The 27,250-nt window shown below is 47.5% G+C and overlaps 2 protein-coding genes across 6 annotated transcripts in view; one reads left to right on the forward strand and one right to left on the reverse strand.

Moving 5' to 3' along the window:
- LOC144057489 (uncharacterized) overlaps positions 1–27,250 on the reverse strand; it is a 41,809-nt gene that overhangs the window by 14,050 nt on the left and 509 nt on the right. Inside the window, exons 2-7 of one of the 5 annotated variants that reach the window (XR_013295265.1) lie at positions 22,825–22,869; positions 21,726–21,979; positions 20,125–21,119; positions 19,291–20,053; positions 17,616–17,769; positions 12,632–12,824 (exon numbers count right to left, since the gene is read on the reverse strand). Coding sequence is in view for 1 of the 5 variants with exons in the window: in XM_077575120.1 (XP_077431246.1) it covers positions 19,586–19,760; positions 22,825–22,869 (220 nt within the window). In the remaining 4 variants the exon portion in view is untranslated. Of the gene's footprint in view, positions 1–12,631; positions 12,825–17,615; positions 17,770–19,290; positions 21,120–21,725; positions 21,980–22,824; positions 22,870–27,250 lie in introns of all 5 variants that reach the window. The other 4 variants (XR_013295264.1, XR_013295267.1, XM_077575120.1 and 1 more) reach the window with 4 other exon arrangements.
- Positions 846–26,055, forward strand: ntrk1 (neurotrophic tyrosine kinase, receptor, type 1). The gene is made up of 17 exons (XM_077575117.1): positions 846–1,114; positions 5,733–5,807; positions 6,873–6,944; positions 8,355–8,423; positions 9,296–9,486; positions 9,911–10,053; positions 10,314–10,452; positions 13,150–13,482; positions 14,588–14,605; positions 14,683–14,741; positions 14,808–14,910; positions 17,643–17,798; positions 17,971–18,101; positions 18,279–18,451; positions 20,957–21,197; positions 21,799–21,957; positions 24,577–26,055. Exons 1-17 carry the CDS (start codon positions 927–929, stop codon positions 24,760–24,762), a joined length of 2,436 nt encoding a protein of 811 aa, XP_077431243.1. The 5' UTR covers positions 846–926; the 3' UTR covers positions 24,763–26,055.

Genomic DNA, 27,250 nt, shown 5'->3' on the forward strand with positions numbered 1-27,250 from the left:
CCTTCCCAGATGTGCGCCTGACGAGCGCCGCCGCTTTCATCTGGCTTGTGCTCGCTCAACACTTTTGCCGTGAATGAGCGCTTTTGTCCTGCCGGGACTTTGCTGAGCGAAGCCCGAGAAAGACAGAAAACGTGTCAACGGGAGCGTCATTAAGGCGGCGGATCATCCTGATGACCGCAGCAAAAAAATGGCAGTAATTGCGGTCGGGACACGGCGACCTCGCTGGTGAGGCGTGGGGGGCGGGGTCACGGCGTGTCTCTCCACTTATGGACACAAGGTTCGAGTGCTGGACTGATGAGATGGCGTTGGCGGCGTTAATGCTCCAATGGCCAACGCTTCACATTGTGCGCTTTACGTTGCTCATCCCATCTGGACGGCGAGATGAAGACGCTAAAGACGTTGATGGAGACGATCTCAACGGCCGTCAGTCACACGTTTGTGTTCAACGTCAACATTTTGCTCAAATCGCTTGAAACTGGACTCGGGAATTTCGAAGAAGGAGCACTTTGGGGAGTTTCCGATCATTCCTACGTTTGTCCCCGCATGCACCAAACGTCCCAGCTGAGTTGAACTTCCACTGATGAGAACTCCTCCTCCTCCTCCTCCTCTTCATCATCATCATCATCAACACCCCCCAAATCCCACCCTCTTACTTTCCAAGGTGTCGGGTGTCTTGCCCCTCCCTCCTTTCATGGGCCGGCGCAGGAAAGAGAGGGAGAAAGAGAGCGACCGCACGCCATCAGCGCCACCGCCCCCCCCCAGCATGTCCCCAGAGGGCCCCCCCCCCTCACATTGCCCGCCCGCCGGCCCCTCCCGCCGCTCAGTACAGCCGCGCCTCCGTCCCGGACCCCGAGCAGCCGGGATCTCCCCTCGTGAACGCTCGTCTGTGCTGACCCCGGGCCAGAGAAGACCCTCGGCGTGCCAGAATGACGGCGGCAACGGGCGCGGCGTCTCTGGCGCTGGCGCTGCTCGTGAGCCTGGCGCCGGCGCCCACCCTGGGAGGATGCCCGCCGGCGTGCCGCTGCTCCTTCGCCATGCTGCAGTGCCTGGAAGCCGACGGCATCGCCGGCGTTCCGGCTCTGGCGCCGCAAGAGAGCGAGAACGTGACCGAGATGTGAGTACGGCCGGCGTGGATGATCGGCAAATTCTGGTTCTGATTGTGACATCGATTGAGTCGGGCTTTAGGCGCACGTTTGCAGGAGTGTCGGCTGAATTTGAAGTTCGGGTCTTGAAGTTGGAAGGCTTGACGGCAACTTTCTGGAAAGTGAATGTGAGAAGGCGGTTTTCATTTTGTCTTCTGAGACCAACTCAAGAGTCCGTTTGGTGTTCTGAGAAGTGTTAGATGCGAAGTGAGCTGAAGAAACGTTCTTTTAAACATGAAGTCTTTTCTGGCTGAACGTGAAAGCGATCGATCGGCTCTCATTGATCACCTTCAGGCAATTCCTAAAAGCAGCTCGCAGGCCGTCGCGGCTTCACCTTGTTTGCTTTTCAAGGAATCGTCTCCGGATGATGCTCGGGAGATTGTTGGCCGTCGAACCCCTTCCGCGCGTCCGCTCGATCGGGACACGCTGCTCGTAAAAGACGTATTTTCTCTTGAGTTTATTTGGTCGCACGAAGAAGTTGCAGACTGAAGCCCGAGCTTTGAATGTCGGTGAGGCTTTCTTTTCCGTGGCTGCGGAAACAAATGCAAATCTTTGGTTTTTGAGGTGAACGTGAAAGTCCGGTCTTGGAGTTGGACTTTTCTCCACCGTGACAACGGCCAGATGCGAATATCGCCGGCGTGGTTCCACTTGGATGGAATCATTTGTTGAAGTATTTGAAGTGCGATGTCCGACTCGAACCTTCTCTTGATGGGACGCCGACGCGAGCGCCGTCCTGGGACGAGATGAGCGCTTTGGTGGGAATTCCGTTTGCTTGAAGAAGCAAATGTTTTGGGGGCTGAATTTGAAGTTGAGGAGTTGGAAGGCGTGCGAACGTCGCCCGTTGGGTTCCACTTGGACGGAACCGTTTGTGGTTTCTGCACACGAACGATGGATTTGAGATGGCGATCTTGGAATTGGAAGTTCTCCGACTGCGAGACGCTCAACAATCCTCGCTGGACTTGCCGTTTTGTGGCCATTTTTGGAAAAGCGATTGAAAACGAGGATTCTTTGCTGACCGCCAAACGTCCTCCTTGAAAAGTCCCCAGATTTTGATCAAGGAATGTTGCAGCAACTTTCAAAGTGACACCGTTGATGGCAAAGTGAGCTCGAGACTTTTTTTCCTTTCTTTTTTTTTGCTATGATGCTCCTTTAGGTCAGCAAATCATGACTTGGGCGGCCCACAAACTATTTTTCAATGATTGCGACTCGGAAGCAAATTCCTGGCAAACAATCAACTCGACCTTATTTGTTATTTTGCAAGATGAATTTGGACCGATAGCAGGAAACGTTAGCCCAGCTCGGCTTTCAGAATTTCGCCGTTGGGGGGGGGGGGCGGGGGTGGAAAGAAGTTGTCAGTTGCTCGTCTACTTTGTGATTGCAAGAGCGCTCCGGTGCTTTATTGTTCTGAAAGCGGCGCCAGCGTGCAAATGGAAATGTCATTCTCATCAAAGTCACTCGCATTCTCACATTGTTCTAGTGGTGGGGGGGGGGGGTGGGGGGGGGTGAGCGCGGTGGGTGGAGCGCGGTGGGTGGCGGTCAGGAGTGACATAAAACCTTTTTTCTTTTTTAAATCGACATAAAAATGCACTTATGTTGAAAAATAATATTTTTCAAGTTTATGACCACAGAATGTATGACAGAGTTTTTACTCGTCCGCAAACGCAAACGGCCTGTGGGGGCGCTGTTGCCACCTTACTTCACTTCTTCATGTCTGGCTATGCAACATTCATTATTTGGGTTAATATATTTAATTGAGCTTTTTATGTCGTTAGATGAAAATATTTAAAATAATACTTGAATATTATTATTATAATTTTACTTCAAATAATTTGGGCCCCCCCGTCCGACTGAAATAATCAATTAGTTGTGTACGTTGTGACTGTGACAAGGAGGCGATGGCATTAAAAAAATAATAATAATTAAGCCATAGTGATGGGAAAATGAAGCTTCATGAAGCACTTGCGATTTTTTTTTACTCCTCTAGATGGTGCTCTTGCTTAAAAGAAAGGCTGGCACAATTTCCACTGCATCTTTAAAGCAAGCGTGCTTCGTGAAGCTTCGTTTGTTCGTCAGTAGAAAACAGAACAAACATGAAAATGGCAAGAAAGTTGACAGAATGCCGTTTTTCAACCCCCCCCCCCCCCTTTAAAGCACTTTTTTCTTGAAAAATGACTTTTTTTAGAGTAACAAATAGGACTTCTTGATTTCAGAGGAAGGATCAAAACTTTTTTTTCAAAAATACAAAACATAATCATTTCATTCAAAATGTGAGAAGTGCTCAAGATGTTGGCATATTCTTTAAAAAAAAATGTCTTTCTTTCTATTTTTTTTCAACAGAAAAAAAAACGACTTTCTTCCAAACGTCTTCATTGTTCATTTTTATAAGATTAAGATTTCTGTCTACCCAAAAACAACATTTTTATTTAGTGGGGGAGAAAAAAAGCATCTTTGTGAGCTTTGCCTTGGAGAATCAACAGGAGTTGTTTTGTTTTTTTTTGCGACTTGAAAGTGTACTTTGGTGATTGCGGGAGGGCCGCGTCGGCATATTGTTATGAAAGCAGCTGTAAATGTCGCCACGCTGCTTTCTCGACGCTTTCTCGACGGTGTTGGCTGCAATTAGGCGGCCCGGCAATTGTTCCCAAGTTTTCTGAAAGGCTCCTTGAGTGGAGCGAGCGAGCGAGCGAGCGAGCGAGCGAGCGAGCGAGCGCGCGCATTACTCACACTTCCATCACGGGCGTCAATGTGAGCCACCCACGGCCATCTTGGCGGCCGCCCCAAACCCCCCCCCCCCCAACCCCCCGCCAGCGCGCACGCTACAGTAAGAGAAATCAATAAGCGTGCATTTTCTAAAACAACGGCGGCCGCTATATTACGCGCCGGACAAAAAGGAGAAGCCATTAACGGCGGGCCCAGATTCATCATAGGCAGAGTTATAAATTCAATTTTGCGAATTGCCAGTCAATGCGCAGCCGTCCTCCCCCGGGAACAATAGATGATCTACGGCCCAATTGGCTCAATCCAATAAGTCAAGGCGACGGGCCATCCTGGGCCCACCTGCCGCTCTAATCACATTACAGCCGCGTGGGCCCATCAAACGGGAACGCACGCACGCACACGCGCAAACAAAAGTTGGCCTGCCGCTGCTGAAAGTACGTCACGCACACACTGCAGGCATTTGTGGCGCTGTTGTCGACGGTCCGAGCCAGCGCGTCAAACGTTTGCGGTTTCACTCAACGGATTTTCAACTCCGGTCACAATGTCGGCCATCACCGTGAAAGGAACGGCCATGTTGACGGTTCAAATGCGGCCTCTGTCGTGCGTCTCATCAAGCACTTTGTTGGCGACCAATCATTGGGGGGGGGGCCGACGCATACGTAACAACTTGCAGCTGGAGCCCAAAGTCGCTTGTTGGACGTCTGTGAGGACGCACAGAAAGTCGTGTCCGCAGAAGACAAAAAGACCCCAAAATGAAAAAAACAAAAAAGAGTTTCTTTTGTTCATTTGAAATGGCAGCGACGACTAAAGCTGGTGCAGCAACAAACAAACAAAAAAGTTGATATCGAGCTGATCTTGAGCCCTCTTCAAAGATTTTCTTGATGATAAACAAAACAACTCCCGCGCAGGTTTGATGGCGTCGCACGACAGAAAATGCCGCTTTTTGCCATTGGACGTTTGTCTCGTGTCCGTCGTCACACAAAACAGCTTTCGCGCAACCAACAACAAATTCAACAAAACACGGTGAGCTTCTCAGCAAGCAGCAAAAAACTTGATTGGATTTCATGACACGCTTTGATCTCCAAATAGAAGAGCAATTTGACACCATCTTCAAAAATCACAGTCAAAATGCAACAAACTTGGATTGAATAATCAAAGCTTTTTTTTCTTTCAACAACTTAGCAGGATTATTTCAAATCGAAATGCAGAAAATGTTCACACAAACAAGAAATGAGGATGACGAAGTTAGCAGGCCGTTATGGAGACGAAGCACGACGTGAATTTAGCATTTAGCATTTAGCATCACATGGGTCAGAAAAGCGTCAAATCCATCCAGCGTAAAAGCAGATGTTTGCAAACGTCTCATTTGGACTCAACACGAAGACGCGCAGTCCGCGTACGACGACTGAACTTGGAGACAAAAATGGAATGACTTCATTCGCTAAAGATTGAGCGTCATTTTCATAACGTTGCAATCTTCTCTTTTCTTATCAGGAAAAACGCACATTTTCTTTGCGGTGTGGCATTTAAAAGCAAAAATCCTCCAAGAGACCAAAAGAAAAGAAAAGAAAAAATGGATTCATTGCATGTCTTGGATTATTTTGGATGTCTTTGAATGTTTGCATTGGTTTCAAGGCTTATCAGGCGGGAGCGGCTGAAGATGTTTTGATACGTCAAAGAAAGACAAATCTCAATAATGGCGGATGAGGAGGAAGAGGAGGAAGAGGAGGAGGAAGAGGAAGAGGACGTCCTTGCGGCTGCCGAATTGAACGGCCACTTTTTCCAAGGCGTTCCACGTTGTTGCTTTCAATGTCCCCCAGCAGACGATTTGCGCTCGTGTCTAACGTGCGCTTTCGATTTGCTTTTTGTTGGCAGCTACATCGAAAACCAAGCAGGCCTGGAAAATATCACGCAGGCCGACATGATCAACTACAAAGAGCTCAAAAACCTGTAAGTATTATGAGGGTGATTATTTTGTGCTTGAATGATCATGTTATGAAACTCAAGCAAGCAAAAAGTTCTGAAGACACCCGACGGGGTTTGTTGGTTGACGAGCGTCTCGTCGTTTTCTGCGAGTTGCGCTTTCGCTTCCAAAAGAAAAAAAAGAAGAAGAAAAAAAAGAAGAAGAAAAAAAAGTTGGGGATGTTTTTTGCCGGTGGCAAAACGATAAAGCAGAACCTTAATGACAAGTGACGAGATTGGACTTTTCACTTGTCCAAACGCGGGTCAACCCGGGGGGGGTCTGGAGCCAGGCCTGGAGGCGGAGCTCCATGGCAAGCTCCTGGTGGGCAAGCCTGCAACCAGAAACTTTGTCCCAAAAGGTCAGAGTTGACCCCCCCCCCCCCCCCCCCCTTATAGTTCTGGTGGTCTTCTCGGACTCAAAGTCGCTCAACCACCACTCGGATGTTGCTGAGGCTTTCTGAAGGCGGGAGTTTTTGTTCCCAAACTAAAACTAAAGCAAAACACAAGCTCACCCACAAGCAGCGTTTTCTTCTGGTTTGCGAGAGTGGAGATTTCCCAGTTGCCTCGAACGCAGCATTGCAACTTGGAAAAGCTATCAGACGATTCCCTGAGGAATTCCACATGGGATATTCCGGCGGGCTCCTTCCACTTTAGTCTGTGCGGACAAACCAGGCGCTAACGGCTACGGCCTCGCACTCATCATCATCGTCATCGTCATCATCATCATCATCGTCATCGTCATCATCGTCATCGTCATCGTCAATGTCGTTATCTATTCTAGGAAGCGTCTCCACGTCACGTTGATGATCATCAATCAAACTTGCTGAAGTTATTCGGCAGCAAAACTGCTGCCATTCACTACCAAAGCTTCAAAAACACGCAAACTAGTGGAAAAAAAGCAAATCCCGTATTTCCCATCACTAAATCTAGAGAAATATTCATGCGATCCCCAAAAGTCCACAGTGAAATTCCCTCATGAGATCATCCAATGGAGCTTCGGCACTCATTCACGTGCGCTTTTGTGGTCTTGATGATTGTGACGCCATTTTGCAGCACGGTGACGTCATGCAAGCTGAGGCACGTCGCCGCCAACGCCTTCCGCCACAACCTCAAGCTGCAGTACGTGTAAGTGGCAGCGAGCGCTCGTCCGCATCCCGCCGGCGTCCGTCGCTCGCTTTCGTTCGGATGTCAGCGGGATGCGGGCAACGGCAGCTTTTCAACGGAATAGCGCTTTAGCGTTAGCATAGCGCTCCAAACCTTAGCGGGATTGAAGCGACTCGTTTTGTGTGTCATCAGCTTGTCAATCGTAAAACTTGTTTTAACCTGAAAAAAAAAAGGCCTGCAGCTGAATAAACTGTTTTCTATCGGAATTTTTTTTTTTTTTCGATGGTCATTCGGTAATGATTTGGTCTGGAACATCCCTGAGAAAATGTGGATGGTTGTTTTCCAAAGTAAACGCAGACATTTGCAAACGTCAAATGATTTGGATTCAATACAAAAACTCACGAAATCGGAGAAGATTTACAGTTGAGAGGCTGAAATTTTGAGGAATTGGACAATTTGAAGGTCAAAACAATCAATCATTGATCAATTTGATACCGATGAGTTCTTGCACTTATATAATTTTTTTTTTTAAACCTACAAAAATGATGCAAAAAGAAATCAATCAAATGAGAAAAAAAGGCAAACCTAATCAAGACGAAAGTCTTTGAAGATGTCTCGGGTTTCCAGCAAAACGTTACGACGCCGTCACTGATCATCAGATAACATCGTTTGTTGCGCTGATGACATTTTCTGGCCCAAGAAATTGTGCGTGAAATTTGACCTCCGCTCTGGTGAGACGACGCCAGACGCTCTTTGGCCATCGATTTTCTTTTGTTTGTTTGCAGGTGACAAATGTGGCCAAGAGAAGAAATTGTTTTGGTTTTGTTGGGGGGGGGGGGGATTATTTTGGGGATTGGATGGCGTTTGGATGATAAGCTCGCGGGAAAGCAGAGAGGACTCGCGCCCGCCGCTAGTCACATTTCACTCGCTCACTTTGGCGGATTATCGACAACTGATGCATAATAAATACACTCCACTCAGGCTCCATTATCGCTTAATCAATAATTCCACTGGGGGAGGGCTAGGAATCGGGTGGGGGTGGGGGTGGGGGCGGGGCCCGTATGCAAACGGGGGAGAAAAAAACAACACCAACATTTTATGATTTCAGGGAGCCAAAGATTTGTACTTTTATGACCATATTTGTAAGGAAAAAAATCAGTCAGGTCAAAATATTAGGAACACTTGCACGCTCCAACCAGAGCCAAAACAAACAAAGACAACAAAATGAAGGAACGGGAATTTGGGCAAAAGTGGGAGAAAAATAACAAAATATAATATAGAATAAATACACGTATTATGCAATTATTATGATGAATATTTATTTATGAGTATTAGAATTATTAAATAGATAGAATAAAATAACGCTTGTAAAAAAAAAAAAAAAAACGGCAAACATTGGATGTCAAGTAAGCAATTGTTTGTCCTTTTCAGGAACCTGGCGAGCAACTTCCTGGAGCACATCTCGTGGCGAGTCTTTCATTTTCTTCCCCTGCTCAACCTGTGAGTTCCGCCACAGTCGCAAACGTCGCATTGTCTTGGAATCGTCTTGCGCAATAATCCACAATCAGACCTTTTTTTTTCCATCATGAAACACACGTGACGAGATTGAAAGCAGCTTCTTGAATGTCAAACAAAAAAGCAAAAAGAATATTGGATAGAAAACAATGCAAGAAGGCAAATATTTGCATCGTTTCAAGAACGGAAGATCGCGCCGTTAACAGCTAAACGCCGGCAACAAAAGCGATTTCTGCACAAATGTGAGGGGTGTGCACACTTATGAGAGATAGTATATGTTCAGGTTTGCAATCGATTAAGTAAATGAACCTACGAAGTCCCGCCCCCAATCTGGTTCATATCAAACTTTGAAAACAAACGTAGCTACTTTGCCGCAAGCTTGCAGGAAGCAAAAGCGGTTTCCATGAACACCGAAAAACAGGCGTGTCTACAAACAATGTGCTGTTCATGAACCAACAATGCCGGCAACGTTCATGAAAACCAACAATGCCGGCAATGCTCATGAAAACCGGCAACGCTCATGAAAACCAACAATGCCGGCAATGCTCATGAAAACCAACAATGCCGGCAATGCTCATGAAAACCGGCAACGCTCATGAAAACCAACAATGCCGGCAATGCTCATGAAAACCGGCAAAGCTCATGAAAACCAACAATAGCAGCTTCGCTAAGACAGCAGCCGGAAACAAAACAAAAGCGCAAACGGCAAATCATTCCAAGACAAAAGCTGACCAACAATGCTCATTTTCATCCTCGCCTGCCGCCGTTTGGTTGACAGGCCGCTTTGGAGCGCCGACCTTCGTCCACTTGCCGGTACGCTTTTGTGTGGACGTAACGTTTGCTAATCTTCCCGCCAGGGTTCTTGTGGACAACCCGCTGGTGTGCTCCTGCGAGCTCCACTGGCTGCAGCAGTGGCAGCGCGCCGAGCGCGGCGAGAACGGCGAGCGCGGCGAGAACGGCGAGCGCGGCGACACGGACGGCCTGCCGCTCATGTGTCTCGCCGCCGGACGCCAACTTGTGCTCAACTCGCTGGTCTTGGACAACTGCAGTGAGTTGGACGCCAGAAACTTTTCTTCACAGCCGCTTCCTGTTCCATTTCATCGCTCGACATATCGGGAGGCGTGTCCGGAAGCCGCCAGGCCGCCATATTGCTCCTCCCAAGAAAGGTTTCTCGGCGTAGCATTTGCAGAATCCAAATTGGACGACAGCGGCGTGATTTAAGAGGTTTTCAATTCGGTAAACATAAACAAGAGGATTTCAGACATTTTACAACTTGCCTTACAAACACGTAGAAACGATACACGCTTGACGAGGAAAGAATTAGAAGGAACTCAACAAAAGATTCCGGTCGAAAGGAAACAAAGTGAGGCAAGCATTATTTTGCCGGCAGAGCTTTGCCGCTTGCCGGGAAACAAAAGCAGACGAGTGGCGTGTTTTGCAGGTTTGACCTCACGCGCGTCTTCTGGTCTCAGGTCTGCCCGAGGTCACCATTCTGCCCTCCAACAACAAAGTCCGGGAGGGAGGCAACCTGACCTTTGAGTGTCACGTGACAGGAAGTCCCACCCCGCAAGTCAGATGGCGCACGCACGCGCTGCGCTCGCGCTTCCTTGCCCAGGTAACGCACGCACGCACGCAGTTTACTCGTTTGGTCTCCATTTCAAGTTTTTGGCTCGGGAAAAATCCAGGAGGGGAATTTTCAATTGTTTTGCGTAATTCGAATGGTCGCTGATTTGCACGGCGTGCGCTTCCAACTTGGCGGCAAAAAGAGAGGAGCGCCCCCTGTCTGTCATTTATGGCAGTTCCATTTTTAAATCCCCCAAAATATAAAGATATACCGACTCATTATTATTATTTGCTTTTGTGTGTGCGCGCCAGGAGCGAATCTGGGGTTCCACGCTGGAGGTGGTCTTGTACCTGAGCAACGTGTCGTCCAGCGACAACCTGCACAACCTGACCTGCGAGGCGGAAAACCAGGCCGGGCCCGGGGAGGACGTGGTGCAGCTGGACATCGAGTGTAAGCCCGCAAAAGTCCCACAATGCACTGCCGGAGCGGCCATCTTGTATTCTTTGGTGGCACCGCAAGCAAACAAACCAAAGTGTGAATTGGACCAACGTTGAGGTGGTTCGCTGGCGTCGGGACGGAATTTGCTCCATGTCCTATTTCCTTCACAAATCGATCGTATGCATGCATTACTGCCACCCAGTGTAGTGGATGTGCAATTACACTTTAGTAAGGGGAAGGAAAAAAACATCTCATGCGCTTTTCCCGAGAGCGAGGTGAGCCGCGTCGCGCCGCTTCTGGAGCAAATGGCCCTCGTCCAAATGGAAGCGTTGTGCCGTCTTGTTGCTAATGGAGCGCTCTGCGGTCTGCCACGCACGCACGCACGCACGCACGCACAATCCAAATAAGAAATGCGGCCGGCAGACGTTTAATGCTCGACCAACAATCAAAGGACAAAACGGGAAACGTCAACTGGCCTCTTTGTGCTCTCAAACGCTCGCCTGCTGACTTCCTTTTCTTTCCACAACAACAAAGTACTTTCAGGAAGTACAAGTTCAGATAATTGGCGAAAAAAAAAGAAAAAGTTGTGATTCGACTCCTGCACGCTGTAAAGTTGATTACGAAACGAAGATCAAAACATTTGCAAAGTCTGTGTTTGTGTCTTGTGTTGAATTGTGGAGCGTTAAACTGTTTTGTATCATCCATTGGCCAATTGTTTTTGGGGGGTGTGCCCCCCCCCCAAAAAAAAAAAAAAAACATACACAAACCAGAGACATACTGTCAAATATAAAAACATCCTTCCAGTCAAAGTTTGAGTGGTGACGTCGGGGACGTGAACATTTCAAAAAAAAAATTGACATTAAAGAAGGATTCCAAATCGACTTAATAATAATAAATAATTGTTTGCTTTTAGGACAGAAGACGACGAACACCAGAAAAACGCACTTGAAATGTGAAAGAATTACTGGAACCGATTGTATGACATGATGACTATACGGAAGACAAAAGGAGCAGGGGGGGGGGGGTTGGGGGGGGGGGGCGCCAATGGGCTGAAGGCCCCCTGCACGAGCACCCAGGGACAGATAACCAGCGTCGGGAAAGAGAGGGAGAGGAAAAAAAAAAAAAAAAAAAAAGTCTGCTAACTGAGCTGAGATCCAATTTGAGCCTCGCCCTTAATGGACTCTTGCCTCCCACTCCGGAAAATAAATAAATAAATAAAAGCTCTTCATCTGGCCGTGATTGGCAGGCCGCAAAATGCCGTCGATCCATCAACACGACCCCCCCCCCCCCCCCCCCCCCTCGGAGGACGGATGCTCGTTAAGCACCGTCCCTTTAATTAGCCTTCATGACCTCCCCCAAGCTCAACGCGGCAACGCGGCTGCTTACAGCTGAGGAGAGGCCGGATGCTGATTGGACGCGCTCGGGCGCCGCTCACGCAGAAAACGCAACTTGTTCTGGGCTCGCTGTTTTTCTTTCTTCCGAAACGCTGCCTTGAAATCTTCCAATAAGAACTTGACATGCGTCCGTTGACATGCGTCGCCTGCCGGAAAACGTTTTCTCTCTGCCATGAAAAAGTATGAAATGAATGGCGTCGGGAAAATGCTAACGATGGCAAAGCATAACCCAACATGGAAAAAAAAGATGTTGATGCTAACAGTGCCTTCAAATACAGCTTGACTTTTGCGCTCCACTCAGCAATTAAGAGTCTCTTTTATACTCAATCTATTGTTAACTGCCGATGCATAAATCAATCAATACATTTGAGCAAAATCGCAGTCGTGCAATGAATCAAAATCCAATTACAATTTCATGATTACACTCCGCAAAATCAGCATCACCGTAAAAAAATAGGAATACTAACAAATGTGCACCTTTTTATTTGATTTCAAAATAACACATTTGATCCATTTTGTTGCATAATTATGGTGTTTCAAATCCTTTCATTTGTCGGAATATTTTTTTACCTTGAAACATTTTCTTGTTTTGCACCCAAAAAGCAAGCATCGTCGTAACGTTGATTTCAATGATGAGCAAAATTCTTTTCTTCCTAAACGAGCATCGTCGCGTGGAGGCCGACTTGACGGCGTGCGATGTTTGAGCTCGCACGTCAACGCTTGAAGCGAAAGACGTTTTTCTCGTGATCATTGTTGAGCAGCCAGGACGGGGCAGAACAAAAGTGCTACTTTCCTACCTGATTTGCGGTCGTAGCGATGACTCGCGGCGAGGTCGGCAAATTCAGCACTTTTCCGAGGTGGGCGGGGCAAGCCGGGGGTCTCTCGAGTGCCTCCTCGGATCGTTTCCTGTAAAGTTCACGTGGCGCTTTTGTGGTTTGCAGATCCACATGTTGACCCGGGCTTCATTATTCATGGGGGGGGTCAGCACGTCTGAAAACACGGATGGACGACATCGATTCAGGGAAACGCAAAAGCAAAACAGCACAAGCAGCAAAAGACATGCAACCTTTCACATTGGGAACAGATTTTGACGGGCCGCCGATGGCGCCGCCGTTGCCGCATAATCGTTATCTTCGACTCACAAGTTTGACAAACAGGAATTTGGCAGAATTTGCATGCGTACCCGTTGAAAAGGTCCCACTTTGACAGAGACACGTTTGGTGGACGTCAACAAAGAACAAAGACAAAAGCAAAAAGCAAAAAGCTGCCGCGCCGGCACAACTAAGCCCGGACGCTGCGGTTTGTCTTTTTTCAGTCGCGGCCAAGATCCTGAACCTGAGCGACGCCGTCCAGCTGCACCACTGGTGCTTCTCCTTCGTGGTGGACGGCAACCCGGAGGCCAACATCAGCTGGCTGTACGAAGGGTCCGAGCTGAAGGAGACGGCCTTCGCCTACACGCAGCTCATCCCCGACTCGGCCGACGGTTCCAAGAAGCACGGCTGCCTGTCGCTGGACAAGCCCACGCACATCAACAACGGGCGCTACACGCTGCTGGTGGACAACAAGCTGGGCCGAGACCAGGCCACCGCCGTGGGAAACTTCATGGACAACCCCTTCGGACTCTTCGATCCCGAGGGCATCATTCCGGGTGGGTCGCACCTTCTTTTTGCTTTCTTTCTTTTTTTCCCGCAAAAAAATCCACTTGAAATCCAAAAGTGCTGGAAAAGTGGAAGATCGCTTAATGCCGTGTTTCCCACAGACGGGTGGATTGCGGCGGGGGGGGGGTCGGGGGGGCACTCAGTCCTGTTACTACGTCTCCTCTAGCGAGTGAGTGACGGCCAACTAACGTTACATGTGTCGTGACACATGATTTTCTGGAAAACTTTTTAGGTGGCGGCCAATTTACTTGGGTGGCCCGCCCAAATATTAACATGGTTTGGGAAACACTGTAATGGTATTTGATCAAACGTCGAGTTGAAACACGTACAGGAGCCACATTTTTCTAAGGAAAAAAAAAAGGGGGGGTGCTGGGAGGCGCATTCACCCCAACTGATATCAGGTGGGTCGGACTTTTCTATCAAATCTTCTGGTATGTTGGGCACTTTATAAGCACGAAATAACGAACCCTTCCAACATTTGCCGACTGTTTTGAAGCAAACGATTACAAGTAGATTTGGAAATTCTTTACATGTATTGAATATTATCTTGTCGCAAATCATATGAGCAAAAAAGAAAAAGAAGAAAAAGCTTCCGGGATTGTAGTCCCGCCACTACTTCACAGACTTTTTTGTTTCTGTTGTTGTTCTGCCTCTTGTTCATTTTAGGTGTATTTCTAATTTTGGCCAACTGAAAACGGAGCTTGAAAGAAGAAGAATGAAAACAGGAAGTATTTCAGCCCAGCCTCGATTTTGCTGAAGATTATTGAATGTGAAATTCTCTTCAATCCTGCTTTTTACTCCTGCAGGACGCGGCTCATTTTTGGCCACGATTATTGATGTCGATTGTCAGATAAGAAATTCAATTTGTTTGGATAAAAAAGGATTCGTTTACCGTAAACAAGTCAATATGTATATTTTTTTTCATCTTATCCTTTTGCTCTGTCTCTCCTCAAACTTTTAGCCAATTTCATAAACTCATTTAAGTGCTTGGCGCGGCGCCCCCCAGTGGACGAAATTCGCAACAACAGTTACTTTTGTCATGAAAAATGTGAAGTTTGTGCACTCACTTGTGTTTTGTGTTTGCCCACATGCAAGTCATCAACTTGGACCCGAGTGAGTCTCCAAAATCACTTTGAAACTTTTGCTCATGCAAACGTGCCCCCGACTGACGGACCCTTTTTCCTCCGCAGTTCCCACCAACAAATCCATCATGGACGTCACCGAGAAGCTGGAGAGTCGAGTCTTTGTGGTTGGTTACGATTTTCACGATGATGTTGAGAATGACGAGCCGCAATGATTGGCGCCCGTCCGTCAGGTGTCGGTGGCCGTGGGTCTGGCGGTGTTCGCGTGCCTCTTCCTGCTGGTCGCCGTTTTGCTGCTCAACAAATGCGGACACAACTCCAAGTTCGGCATTCATCGTAAGTTGCCGCTTGGACTTTGACGTGCACGTCATCGTCTTCGTCTGGACGTAGCAAGGAAAACGCTTGCCAAGCTTTCAAACACAAAACTGTCAAAACTTTAGGAATGTTTTTGCTTTTGCTATCTATCGTACGTTCAATTCACCCAAAATTAACCAAATATTTCATCAAATGAATGCAACATGCTTTCAATAATAATAATGATAATTCCTTTATAGAACAGACCTCTGTGAAGTTCTATTTGACTTCTGGAGGATAATAAAGAATGTGAACTTCAAAAATGAGTGCGAAATGTTACAAATATAAAAGAAAAAAACCTTGCGTGCAAGCTAGCTGGCTAGCATTTCACGCCATCTTCGTTTGCCGCCCACTCACAATGTTGTGTTTTGCGTGTCACTTCGCGGGCGCATTCTGTTCACAGTACAAGTTGCATTTACTTTTGGAACGCGAGCAGCGACAGGCAGAAAAACCTCGGATTGAACTAAGAAAAGAAAACTTCAAAGCGGTGCGAACGTAGCCCGAATACACGAGGGATGCAACGAGAACGAGAAAAACATCACTGTGGCGTCACGACATGAAAAGCAGCACATCTGTTTCAAAGATGAGCTTGTGTTCCATTTGTGCAGGTCTAGCGCTCTCTGGTGGTTAGTTTATTAGTGCAATTGAATTTTTATTAGGAATGTTTTGGCTATTACAGCGGTGATCTCGTCGTAGCAGCAAATATTTTCTCCTTCAGCCAAACACAACATTGTGAACGACATGGACCGCGATACTCGCACAATTTGTCCGCCACTGCTGTTATGTACAAAAAATGAATATTTTTGCGGGCTTTTCCCCCCAATATGAGCTTTTTTCAATATCTTTTTACACAATATCGTAAGCTTTTTTATATCGCCAACTTCCGCACAATATCGTTATCGTGATCGTGATCGTGATCGTCATCGTGCCGTGACGTTTGGATTTTGTTACGTTTCGATATTAATAGACTGCAGGTCCAATTCTATTCAGTTGTAGCACATGATCCAGAACAGAGAATATGTGTGAGAAAAAAGGTTCTGCTGCCGGGAACAACATCAAGCGTGCAAAGCCTGATTAGCTAATGGCGCTACTTCAACTTTAAATTGTTGAAAAGCAGTTTGGAAAAGGCGCGATGATGAAAATGTTTTTGAGCGGTCGAGGTCCGATTGCAGGCGAAGGCGAGCGAGACTAATATGCCGGCGAGCTGTAAGTTTGCGGCCGCTGCTTCAGGCGGCTTTAAGTGCCTTAATTACCGTCAGAGAGCAGAAAACCTCCCTGGGCTCGGCTGGGCTCGGCCGGGCTCGGCCGGGCCCTGCGGCGCGTGCGGGGCCATTAAAGATGATGGATGGACGCACGCACGCACGCACGCACGCACGCACGGCTAGACGGGCGCACGGCCCCACCCTCGCTGCTCCATTTACACTCGCGCCTTAAGTGGCCGTGATTGCTAAGTGGAGCGTCCGTGGTTCCGTCCTCGCATCCGTCGGCGCGTTCCCTGGGCTCGCTTTTGTTGATTCCATTTCCAAGCCCGTTGGACCCTGGGGCCCGCCGGCCCGCCAGCCGCTACTATTTGGCCTGTGCCGCTTTGGCCTTTTACGGGCTTGACGTGACGTCTTTTTTGTCCTGATTGCCGCGCCGATCACGACCATTATTGGCGCCGCGCCAACAAGACGGACCATTTCTGGGAAATTGATACGGATTTGCTGCGAGCCGTTGGCGCAATCAGCAATGTTTGGGGGGCAAAAGTACTCGCGCTCAACAACACGGGTGCAAGTACTGAGAAAAGTCAATTCAAAAAAAAAAGAAGAAGAAAAAAGTCTGTAATTGCCTCCAAAATGCTGAAAGAGTCGGAAAATCCAACAAAGCCTGACGATTAAGTACAAAGTTTATGTAAAATGATACAATGAAAAAAAAGCTTTTATTGTATTTTTTAATCTAAGCAAGCCTTGGCTCAGTTTAAAAAATATATATATTTATATACCAAATAATGATTACTTTAGGAATTGATTATTTTACGACTTATCAAGAAGGATTAAGAAAACAATTTTCATCCTTTTATTCAAAATGTTTTAATTTTCTTTTCATTTATTAATGTAGAATGAATTATTTGTCCAAAAATGAAGAGTTGAACCTCGACGAGCAAGACGTGTTTTGCTCACGTTGCAAACCGACAAAATAAAAATATTACATTAGCCAAGAAGAACAAAAAAAAAAAAAGCTCATTTGATCTCAACTAAGATGTCAAAGATTGCGGTTGAAAATTGTTTGGCCTAACGAGTAAAGCGGTGAAGTGACGACAACGTTTAGCTTCAAATTGCCCAAATCTTCGGAAGTTGATGTTCGCAACAGGACATTTTCTCCAATTTCTTGAAGTCGTCTTTGAAAGCAGACAGATTATTTTTGTGCGTTTGAAAGAAAACTGAATTTTTTCCTTTGGAAAACCGTCATCAACATTTTAAGCTCATTCTCCGACATGTTGCAGAGCAAACTGAATCATCATCAATATGTGTGTGCGCTCTTTACAATATCGTCTTGACTAGTATTAGGATGAGAAAAAAGGGATGTTTACATTTTTTAAAAAAATCCAATTGCTCAAAGACTAAAAAGCGTTTGCGGGTCGTGAGTAGACGCAAGAAGTGATGGCAGAAATGAGGTGAAAATGCAAAGCAGGTTGACTCGCGACTGACCGTGTCGGCGTCCTCCCGGCACGTCAGGCTCGTCGGTGCTGGGCGCCGAAGACGACCTCGCCGTGTCGCTGCGCTTCATGAACTTGGGCAGCAGCCCGCCCTCGTCCGACGAAGACTCGGGCCTGTCCAGCTTCGTGGAGAACCCGCAGTACTTCTGCGGGATCATCAAAGACAAAGACATGTGTGAGTCGCGCGGCTTCACGTGCGGCTTCACGTGCGGCTTCACGTGCGGCTTCACGTGCGGCTTCACGTGCGGCTTCACGTGCGGCTTCACGTGCACCTTCACGTGCGGCTTCACGTGCACCAAAAAAAAGCCACTCAGGAGACTTTTCTTTTTCCTTTTTCGGGCTCGCAGGCGTCCAGCACATCAAGCGCGCCGACATCGTGCTGAAGTGGGAGTTGGGCGAAGGCGCTTTCGGCAAAGTCTACCTGGCCGAGTGCGCCAACCTCAGCCCCGACAGCGACAAGATGCTGGTGGCCATCAAGGTGAGTGATTGCGGCTCGTCCCGGCCTCGTCTTCAGCCCGATCGCGACGTCGATTTACAAGCGCTTTTACGAGCGCAGCGCCGCCTGCCGTGATGTGGTGCGACGCGGTACTGCAACGCTACCTTCACACTTCTGCTGTAAAAAAGCAAAGAAGAAACGCTCGCTGTTTGCCGGCAGACCCTGAAGGACGCCAACGAGTCCACGCGGCAGGACTTCCAGAGGGAGGCGGAGCTCCTGACGGTCCTGCAGCACCAGCACATCGTGCGCTTCTACGGCGTGTGCGCCGACGGCGAGCCGCTCGCCATGGTCTTCGAGTACATGCGCCACGGCGACCTCAACCGTTTCCTCCGGTACGCCGTCGACACACGCGGCAGCAACGCTCTCCGCACGCACATTCAACTTTCGTATTTCACTCACAAATGGAATTCAAACTCATTCCTTTCCCTGAAAGTATTATTCACTCATAAACTAAAATGTTTCCATACAATTTGATTTCCATTTGAAAAATACAAATATCGCCAAAAGATTTCATTTCATATTAACTGAAATATAGGTTTAAGTGATTCATTGTCAAAGAAAGTGAACATATAAAAATCCAAAATGGCTTCGCAAAAGGAACCCATTAAACGACTTTTCCCACTTCAATTGAAATGAAATCATTATTCATCCGTTTTCAAACACACACAAGCAGAATTCATCAGCAAATGAATCCTCGGAAAACAAATATTCCTCCATAACTAAATGGAGCTGCTATTGAATGTTATTTGTCAGCCTAACGATGTTTGGTTTCATTTTTGGGACGGTCGGAAGCATGTGAAGAGCAATCGAGCGTTTGCTAAAAGGATTCCCAAAGTGCGTAATGACGACAATTATTTCTTCGCAGCCTCTTAAGGAGGTTTGCGACGCTTTGCTTTTGTCTTCTTGGCAAAAACACCGAGAAAGAAAAAGGAGCTCTCGGGTTTGCGTTTGCGCTGCCAGGCAAGACCCGAGAAAAAGAAAAAAGCAAAAAGCAAAAAGCAAAAAGCAAAAAGAAAAAAGAAAAAAGCAAAAAGCAAAAAGAAAAAAGCAAAAAGCAAAAAGAAAAAAGAAAAAAGAAAAAAGAAAAAAGAAAAAAGAAAAAAGAAAGTCATTTTGCTCACGTGTGCCGGTCGATGTCGCCACACACACGCGACCGCAACCAAATGCTCACCAGTCGTCAACGTCTGCTCGCCGCGTCTGCCGCCTTCGCATCGCGTCTGCCGCCTTCGCATCGCGTCTGCCGCCTTCGCATCGCGTCTGCCGCCTTCGCATCGCGTCCGCCGCCTTCGCATCGCGTCTGCCGCCTTCGCATCGCGTCCGCCGCCTTCGCATCGCGTCCGCCGCCTTCGCATCGCGTCCGCCGCCTTCGCATCGCGTCCGCCGCCTTCGCATCGCGTCCGCCGCCTTCGCATCGCGTCCGCCGCCTTCCCATCGCGTCCGCCGCCTTCCCATCGCGTCCGCCGCCTTCACGTCGCGTCCGCCGCCTTCCCGTCGCGTCCGCCGCCTTCCCGTCGCGTCCGCCGCCTTCCCTTCGCGTCTGCCGCCTTCCCGTCGCGTCCGCCGCCTTCCCGTCGCGTCTGCCGCCTTCGCGTCGCGTCTGCCGCCTTCCAAATCCACAACAAGCTTGTTTTCGATGAACTCCTGCAAATGGACACAAAAAGGATCGCATTGAAGACATTTTTGAAACTTTTTGCGCATCGACTCATAATCCCAAACTTGCCAAATTTCAAGTTGCTAATCTAGAAAATGGCAAAAATGTCTACCAGATGTCCTGTTTTTTTTTTTCCCTCTTCGCTGGCCCTAAACTTTTTCCGTCACAATTGAATTGAGAACAAACAGCAGATTTGTTGGATTGTCATTTCGGTCTCGGCGGTCGCACTGAAAAACCAGTCGCTCCGAAAACAAGGCGGCCGAAGGTTTGAAGCTGAAGATGCCTAACGACATCAAACGTGAATTAGCCACATTAGCCGCAAATGTCAAACGCTGGCCAATTAGAGCTCGTCACCTGCGAAACGCCAGCAGGATCAGCGGGTCTCGGCGCCAGGTGTCCTCTGGAAACAACAAACGCCGGCACGCCCAAAATCGCATTTGGGTCCGGAGCGTCCTGCCGAGCAGCTGCTTTCCCAGCGCGCCACCTGCCCGCTAAACTAATAGGCAGCGCATTTGCGGTGGGCGGCGCCCGCCGGTCGGGACGCTCCTTTCATGGAGCCAAATACATCTTGCCAGGGAACGCCACGTTTACGGTGCTGGCGCATTTCTGAGGTACGACACCAACGTCATTGCGTCATCCGCTCTCCACGTTGAATCCCACCGGAAGCCCCGCCCAATCCACATTTCCAATCAAAGTATCCTTCAATCGTATCGCAGACCGCGCCTTCAGATATTCATGCGGCCGTGAAGAAGCAAACAAAAATCAAACGAAGCGGGATTTTACACAAACAACGGGGGATAGCGGAGTCCAAAAAAAAAAAATTTGAATCTGGGAATGCTCACAAACACTTTGGAGTGAAATTGTGAGGGGGAAAAAACCGTCATTTGACCTTGTGTACTTTTTGTTCCATGTCATCAATTGCACCCAACGAGTACGAGAGCGATTTTGCTGACGTTGCATCAGAGCATGAAAAGACGCATTTCCAAATGTCAGCTTGGCCAGACGAACAGCTTCGCAGTTTGATGTTCTCTTGTAAAAGTGGGCGTGTCCGGCAAATTGCAACCTTTCCTCAGCAAGCGCTGGTCCCATTTGGAAAAGCGCGATATCGCCGGGAAGGGCAAATTGGTAGCAAATGTTGGCGAGCGTCGCACGTTGGCCTTCGTCAAGCGTTGGAATGTCGTTGCAGAGCTCACGGTCCCGACGCTCGGATCCTGGAGGAGTCCAAGGTGGCGGCGCTGGGCGAGCTGACGGTGCCTCAGATGCTGCACATCGCGGCCCAGATCGCGTCGGGGATGGTCTACTTGGCCTCGCTGCACTTCGTCCACCGAGACCTCGCCACGAGGAACTGCCTGGTGGGGGAAGGCCTGGTGGTCAAGATCGGCGACTTCGGCATGTCGCGGGACATCTACAGCACCGATTATTATCGGGTGAGCAACAAAAGACACCTTTGGCCGCCGCTCGGCCTTCGTGCTATCGGGTTTGCTTTGCGGAGTTTTACCATTCGTGGCTTGAGGTTGAAACTGCAACATTGACTGTACAATCTCATTTGATTTGGGTTCGATTCCAATTCGTTTTAAGATCTGGGTTAGCGGGAGGTTTAGATGGTGGGCTAGCTTTAGAGCTACCGGTTTACGATTTGGATTCGGTTTAGGACTGCTGGGGTAGGATTAAGGTTGGCCATCTAGGGATGGGTTACATTTGGTAAATTAGGGTTGATATGGGATTTGGGATTAAGAGTGACACGTTTATCTTAATTTAGACATTTTCATGAAACTGCGTCCATCTGGATTTTTTCAAAGCCGTACAATGATGTCATTGCCACGAAATGAGTTGAGATTTGGGCGACTAAATGACGCTTGGAGTTCGAGGCTTCGTGTTTAGGACGAAGAGTTTGGGATTCCTGAGTTAGCGGATTAGTTGTATGGCAACGAAGAACTGCAACCCTGGTGACTCACCGTCGCCCCTAGAGGACCAACGTGTCACTACAAACCACCTCTTGACAGACGCTCACCGCGTTGCTTGTTTCAGGTGGGGGGCCGCACCATGCTGCCCATCCGCTGGATGCCCCCCGAGAGCATCATGTACAGGAAGTTCAGCACGGAGAGCGACATCTGGAGCTTCGGCGTGGTCCTCTGGGAGATCTTCACCTACGGCAAGCAGCCCTGGTACCAGCTGTCCAACAGCGAGGTGGGTGGCGGCGCCAGCAGCGCTTTCGTGGGAGAAAAAATAAATAAATCCCGCCATGTTTGGGGAGATTGGCCGCTTTTACTTCCCAGACGAGAATCAGACAAATGAGCCACGGAACACTTTTGGTCTTTTCAAGGATCCTCGTGGAGATTTTCCCGAGATGAACTTCTATTAATATTCACGCCCAACGCTGAAACTCGCCGCCTCGTTGTCGGATTTCATCATTTCCTTTGCGAGGTCTGACATGCGTAGAAGTTGGACCGACTGAACTTTAACTCTTTGACTGCCAAAAACGTTAAATAACGTTTAGTAAAATCCTATGGAGGAGTGCCAAAGACGTTAAAAGACGTTTGTTTCAAAACAGAGGTGAAACTAACCATTTTCTATTGTTGATTACTGAAAAACGGAATAAGGTAGAAACTTTTTTTTTCTGATGAAAGATGAGAGTCCAATCTTTCATTTGGTAGTATGTGTGTTTCCATAGTCCAAACACAACATTTTCTGTGGACCTTGAAAGATCAGTCAAAACGCTTACATCGGCTGGCACCCGCGACGTCCCTTTTCTGAAAACGTCTGGCAGTCAAAGAGTTAAGAGGGACAGTTCTGAGGATTACAATTACACAGGAAGCTAACGGAAGGCTAACGTCGCTAGCGCCGGAAAGTAGAACCACATAGAACCACATAGGACTCGGGTCGCCACCTTGGATTTGTAAAAAAAAAAAAAAGGGACACCTGACCAAGCTCGGGCACTTAACAGTCAAGCTTGACATTATTCGCACCCCCAGCAAATTTGGAATATGTGGACATTTTTGCATGACAAAATCCCAAAAGCCACAACAAAAGTGCTTAAGAAATGAAAATATTCACGTTTTTGCAGGTCCAGACAGTCCAGACTTGAATTCAGTTGGAAATCTGTGGAGGCGACAAAAGGTCAGGGTGATGAGAAGAGGTCATCGCGGAAGATGAAAGGACAAAAATATCAGTCCGGTCATGCAAAAAATTCATCCGCAACTCTAGGATGCGTTTGATGACAAGACTTTTGTGTGAGGCGCAAGAACTTCGGGAAGTTTCAGATGGCACAAACACGGTCATCCAAAGTGCGCCGACGCCGGCAAAACGCTCGGTGGGAAAGACGAAGCACGGACGCACGCGGGACGTTTTCAAAATTCACACACAATTTTGCCATTCTTCCTAAAAAACGGGCCAAATTGCGTCCAGGGAGAGATTTTTATTTTCCCAGGATGGCTGAGGGGGAAAAAAAAAAGAGGAAAGAGAAGAATTGTGTGAAAAAGGGGACGGTCTGGGACAAGTCTGCGTAGGACGCGAGAGGCTGGAATTTCACATTTGAGACTTTTGTAAAAGCGCAGCAGAAATGGAAACGGGTCACGTGATGACTTTCACGTTCAGATTTATGACGAATTTGGCTTTCAGGCTCGATTTTTGCTATTTTGATTTTTAACTCGTTATGAATGTTCAAATGTTACTTCAAACGTTAACAGAAACAATAACAACGGTTCGACCCCATAAAAAAGAAAAGAAATCAACTATATCAATAATTAGAATAAAGCAAATCAAAATGTCTGATCTGAACAATGAATGCAAATTGGAAGAAAAAAAAGTGGCTGACGTCCGTCCAGTAAGAATATCCGATGTCAAGCTCACAATTTCAACGGTGGCTGTGATGATTTGAGACGTGAGCGAGTTTGGCTTCAACGCGCTCTTAAGTCCAATCAATAATCGTGTCGTGGAGTCATCGAGTCCAGCGTGTCGTTTTGAAGAGCGGCCGGCGTGTCGTCTTTCCAGGGCCGACTGGATCGCCTTCCGTCTAATCGGATCAACTGCCTTCCATCCTAATCGCTTCTGTGAGGGACGGCTCAAGTGGGTTTGGGGGGGTGGGGGGGGGGGGCACCACGGGAGAGTGTGGGAAGCAAAAAGTCGCACTCTGCAGACTGAAAGCCTGAACACAGAAACGGGAGCTGCTTCTTGACGTGGTCGGTGGCTTTGTCAAAGAAGCTCGGAAGATAACGTCGCCGTGCATTCCGAGCACCGCGAGGCGAAAGCAAAGCCTTCCAGAAGAAGGGACGCTCTTTTGAGGACAGAACTGAAGACGAGGTTTCAGTGACCGATTGATCACCAATTGGGGCGCACCCATCAGACTTGTTAAACGATGACATCCAAAGTTGACAAGGACAGAAAGGTCGGAAACAAGCAAGCAAAGTCCAGGTGCCGACATTCGACCTTTACAGGTTGCCATGACCCGGATGACTACAAAGATGAAGATTTTAAAGACAAGGTTCGGACTTACGTTAGGGTTTCAAATGACAACTTGAAATTGTGTTTAGGATTGCAAGTTACACTTGGTTCAACTCAGGGTCTCCTAATAGCGGCGAAGGTTTCAACAGTCCGTTAAAAGCTGCTTCGACGGTTTCCATTGAGGAGGAACACCCTGGGGGTCTCCTTTTGATTCCAAGTTAAGACGACGCTTTCAATTGTCAGCTTTAAGATCAAGTGAAAGGTTTGAAAGTTAGCCTTTCGAATTAGAGTTGGCGTTTGAGCGTCCGACGCGTGCTAACGCGTGCTAACGCGTGCTAACGCGTGCCTCTGCGCTGCCCCCCGCAGGCCATCGAGTGCATCACGCAGGGCCGGGAGCTGGAGCGTCCGCGCACGTGCCCCAAGCAAGTGTACGTGCTGATGCGCGGCTGCTGGCAGCGAGAACCTCAGCAGAGGACGCTCATCAAGGACATCCACGCGCGCCTCCTCACCCTGGTCAAGAACCCGCCCGTCTACCTTCACATCCTCGCTTAGACGCCTCCACACACAAAAGCGGCACGCCCGAGTCGGGCTTCACCACAACTAAAGTGATTGTTTTAAAAATGATTCAAATGCTGTGTTTTTTTGGTTTGTTCTGTTTTTTTTTTAAAAGAAGACATTTGAAGGAGTAGCATCTAGGATTTAGAATCAGTGGCCTGCAAATCCTAAATGAACGTCGAGGAAACATTGCTAGTTGTCCTACGAGTGTACAGAAATGTCATCAAGGCAGCAGTGGGGGGGAAATGTTACGACTACTAAGACAATTCTACTAGTGCGCTAAACCGTCCTGCTAGTGAGGACAAAGCACGTTCTAGTACACGTCAATACGCGAGTTGGACGTTGTCAAGATGGAAGAAACCCTCCGGCGAGTTTCTCATCTTGTCGCGTCCCATAGCGGGGACCATGTGGCCTGTTGAATTCTGGCGCCCCCCGCAGGCTGACGGCTGAACTGCGACCTGTTGACTCTACAGGAGGACCGCCGCTCCGCTCAAACCTTTCAAATGACGATGATGATTTATGCGTATATAAGCTACTTTGTGTCTCATATATGAATATTGTTTCAATATGATCAGAACGTGTTTTGTTTGGTGAGTTTTTTTCCGTTTGCAGAGATGATGTGGTTATGTTGTACAACTGGTCAACTTGGCTTTTTCATTTGTGGTGCGCAGTTTCTGTATTCACGTGAGAAGAGGCCACAATTTCAGGAAGGTAGTTGCTGCTCCAAAGACCTTCACAATAAAAGTCGTGCACTTGAAAGTGGGCAGAAGATGTGACGGCTGCAAAATCAAAGCGGAGTGACACGTGCGAAATATGCCAGGGCCTTCAAAATAAAAACACGGCAGTGTAAAGGCTTATAGGTGACATGCTTTCAGAATAAAAGCACTGTTGTGACCTTCAAACGAAAAGTGCAGAAGAGAAATGGAGTAAGAAATTTAAAAAAGCACTTCAAAATCAAGGCTTTGCAAGTAGTAAAAGCCTCCAAATAAAATGTTAGGTTATGTGTTGACATGGTAGAGAGCAGCTCCATGTGACATGCTAGTAAAATAAAGGCCTTCAAAATAAAAGTGCAGCTGAAACATGCTAGCCAGTGTAAATATGAAATAACTTCAAAATAAAAGCAATGCCGTCAGGGTTGGAGCTGTGAGATGCTTGTGGAAAGGATTTCAAAATAAAAGCCTTGGAGTGAAACTGGACAGATGGGACATGATCCTTTCAAAATAAAAATGCTTCATGGAGTAAGAAATGTGAAAACACTCTAGTGTCAAGACCTTCAAAATAAAAGCCTGCTGATTGTGTTGTGGAGCTTACAGTAGAGTGGCAGGGTGAAAAGAGACTTTCAAAATAAAAGCTATACAAAGTGTAAATAGCCACGGGATGTGCATCCATACTGTGTGATCGATCATGTGACCAAATGGACGTGAAGTGGAAAGGCCGCGTGTGTTACAATAAAGTTGGCTGGAAAAAACAAAAACAAAAAAACGCTTATGATGATTGCATCACTGGATTTGCTACTCAAGTACTTGAGTAGAAGAAGTGGAAAGATTGTGGAGCTTCATTTAGACTAAAGTAGTGCTTTGTTGCCCTCTTGTGGCATTTTGCTGTCACGGAAGTCAAGTGGAGGAGCGAGCGTCATTTGCATGAAAGTACTGAAGGATCCGGGAAAGTCTCCTCGCCGCGCTCGGGTACCAAAAACAAGTCTTGCGCACAAATACGCCGCGACAAGTACAAACATGCTAATGCGTGTGCGTGTTTGGCGTGTGCGTGACGGCGAAGGCGGCGAAGGCGGCGAAGGCGGCGAAGGCTTCTGTCCATTTGTGCTTCCCAAACGAATGTTTTCCATCAGCAGCCCTTCAACGTCTCGCTTTTTGTGCATCTTTCAATAGCAGATGAAAAACGAGGACGACAATTTTTCATCCTGGACTTGAGCTTTTGGGGGATGATTAATTTTTTTTTTATTACATTATTTTTTTTAAGGTTGAAGGTGAAGTGAATGTTGAAGTGGGCTTGAAAACGCAACAAACACAAATCAGCAAATGGCTTTGCATTCACAACAGCTTTCATAAAATGGAACATTTTTACAATACTTCTTTTTTTTAACAAACTTTTTTTTTGATTGTAACAACAAAAGTTGTTTTGAATGCAATGAATTGTGTTACGCTGTGTTTGTTTTTAATGACTTTTAATAAAATCAAATGTTAATTAATTTGTTTTAGTTTTGTTTGTGAAAAACCACAACCAAGAAAAAACAAGAAATTTGGCTTCTATTAAAATGTTTCCAACTAGAGTTGTAATCTTGTCAAAGTACTTTTGATGCTGCAGACGTTGAAAAGGTGTTGACCGGTCCGACTCGGACCTGGTGCTTTCATGTCAAACTTAACAAGTTGTCAATTGCCAGCCGACCTGAGCAAAGTGAAAGCGTTTCTTTTAGTTGAAGAAAATGATCCAAATTGCACGAGCACGTCGCGGCCACGTTGCTAGCTGA

Source organism: Vanacampus margaritifer, chromosome 9 (assembly GCF_051991255.1).
Source record: "Vanacampus margaritifer isolate UIUO_Vmar chromosome 9, RoL_Vmar_1.0, whole genome shotgun sequence".
Taxonomy (NCBI): domain Eukaryota; kingdom Metazoa; phylum Chordata; class Actinopteri; order Syngnathiformes; family Syngnathidae; genus Vanacampus; species Vanacampus margaritifer.

Coding starts and splice junctions, on each gene's coding strand:
- ntrk1 (XM_077575117.1), top strand. CDS start 927: ATGACGGCGGCAACGGGCGCGGCGTCTCTGGCGCTGGCGCTGCTCGTG. Junction 21,198..21,798: donor ACAGCACCGATTATTATCGG/GTGAGCAACAAA, acceptor TGCTTGTTTCAG/GTGGGGGGCCGCACCATGCT. Junction 21,958..24,576: donor ACCAGCTGTCCAACAGCGAG/GTGGGTGGCGGC, acceptor TGCCCCCCGCAG/GCCATCGAGTGCATCACGCA.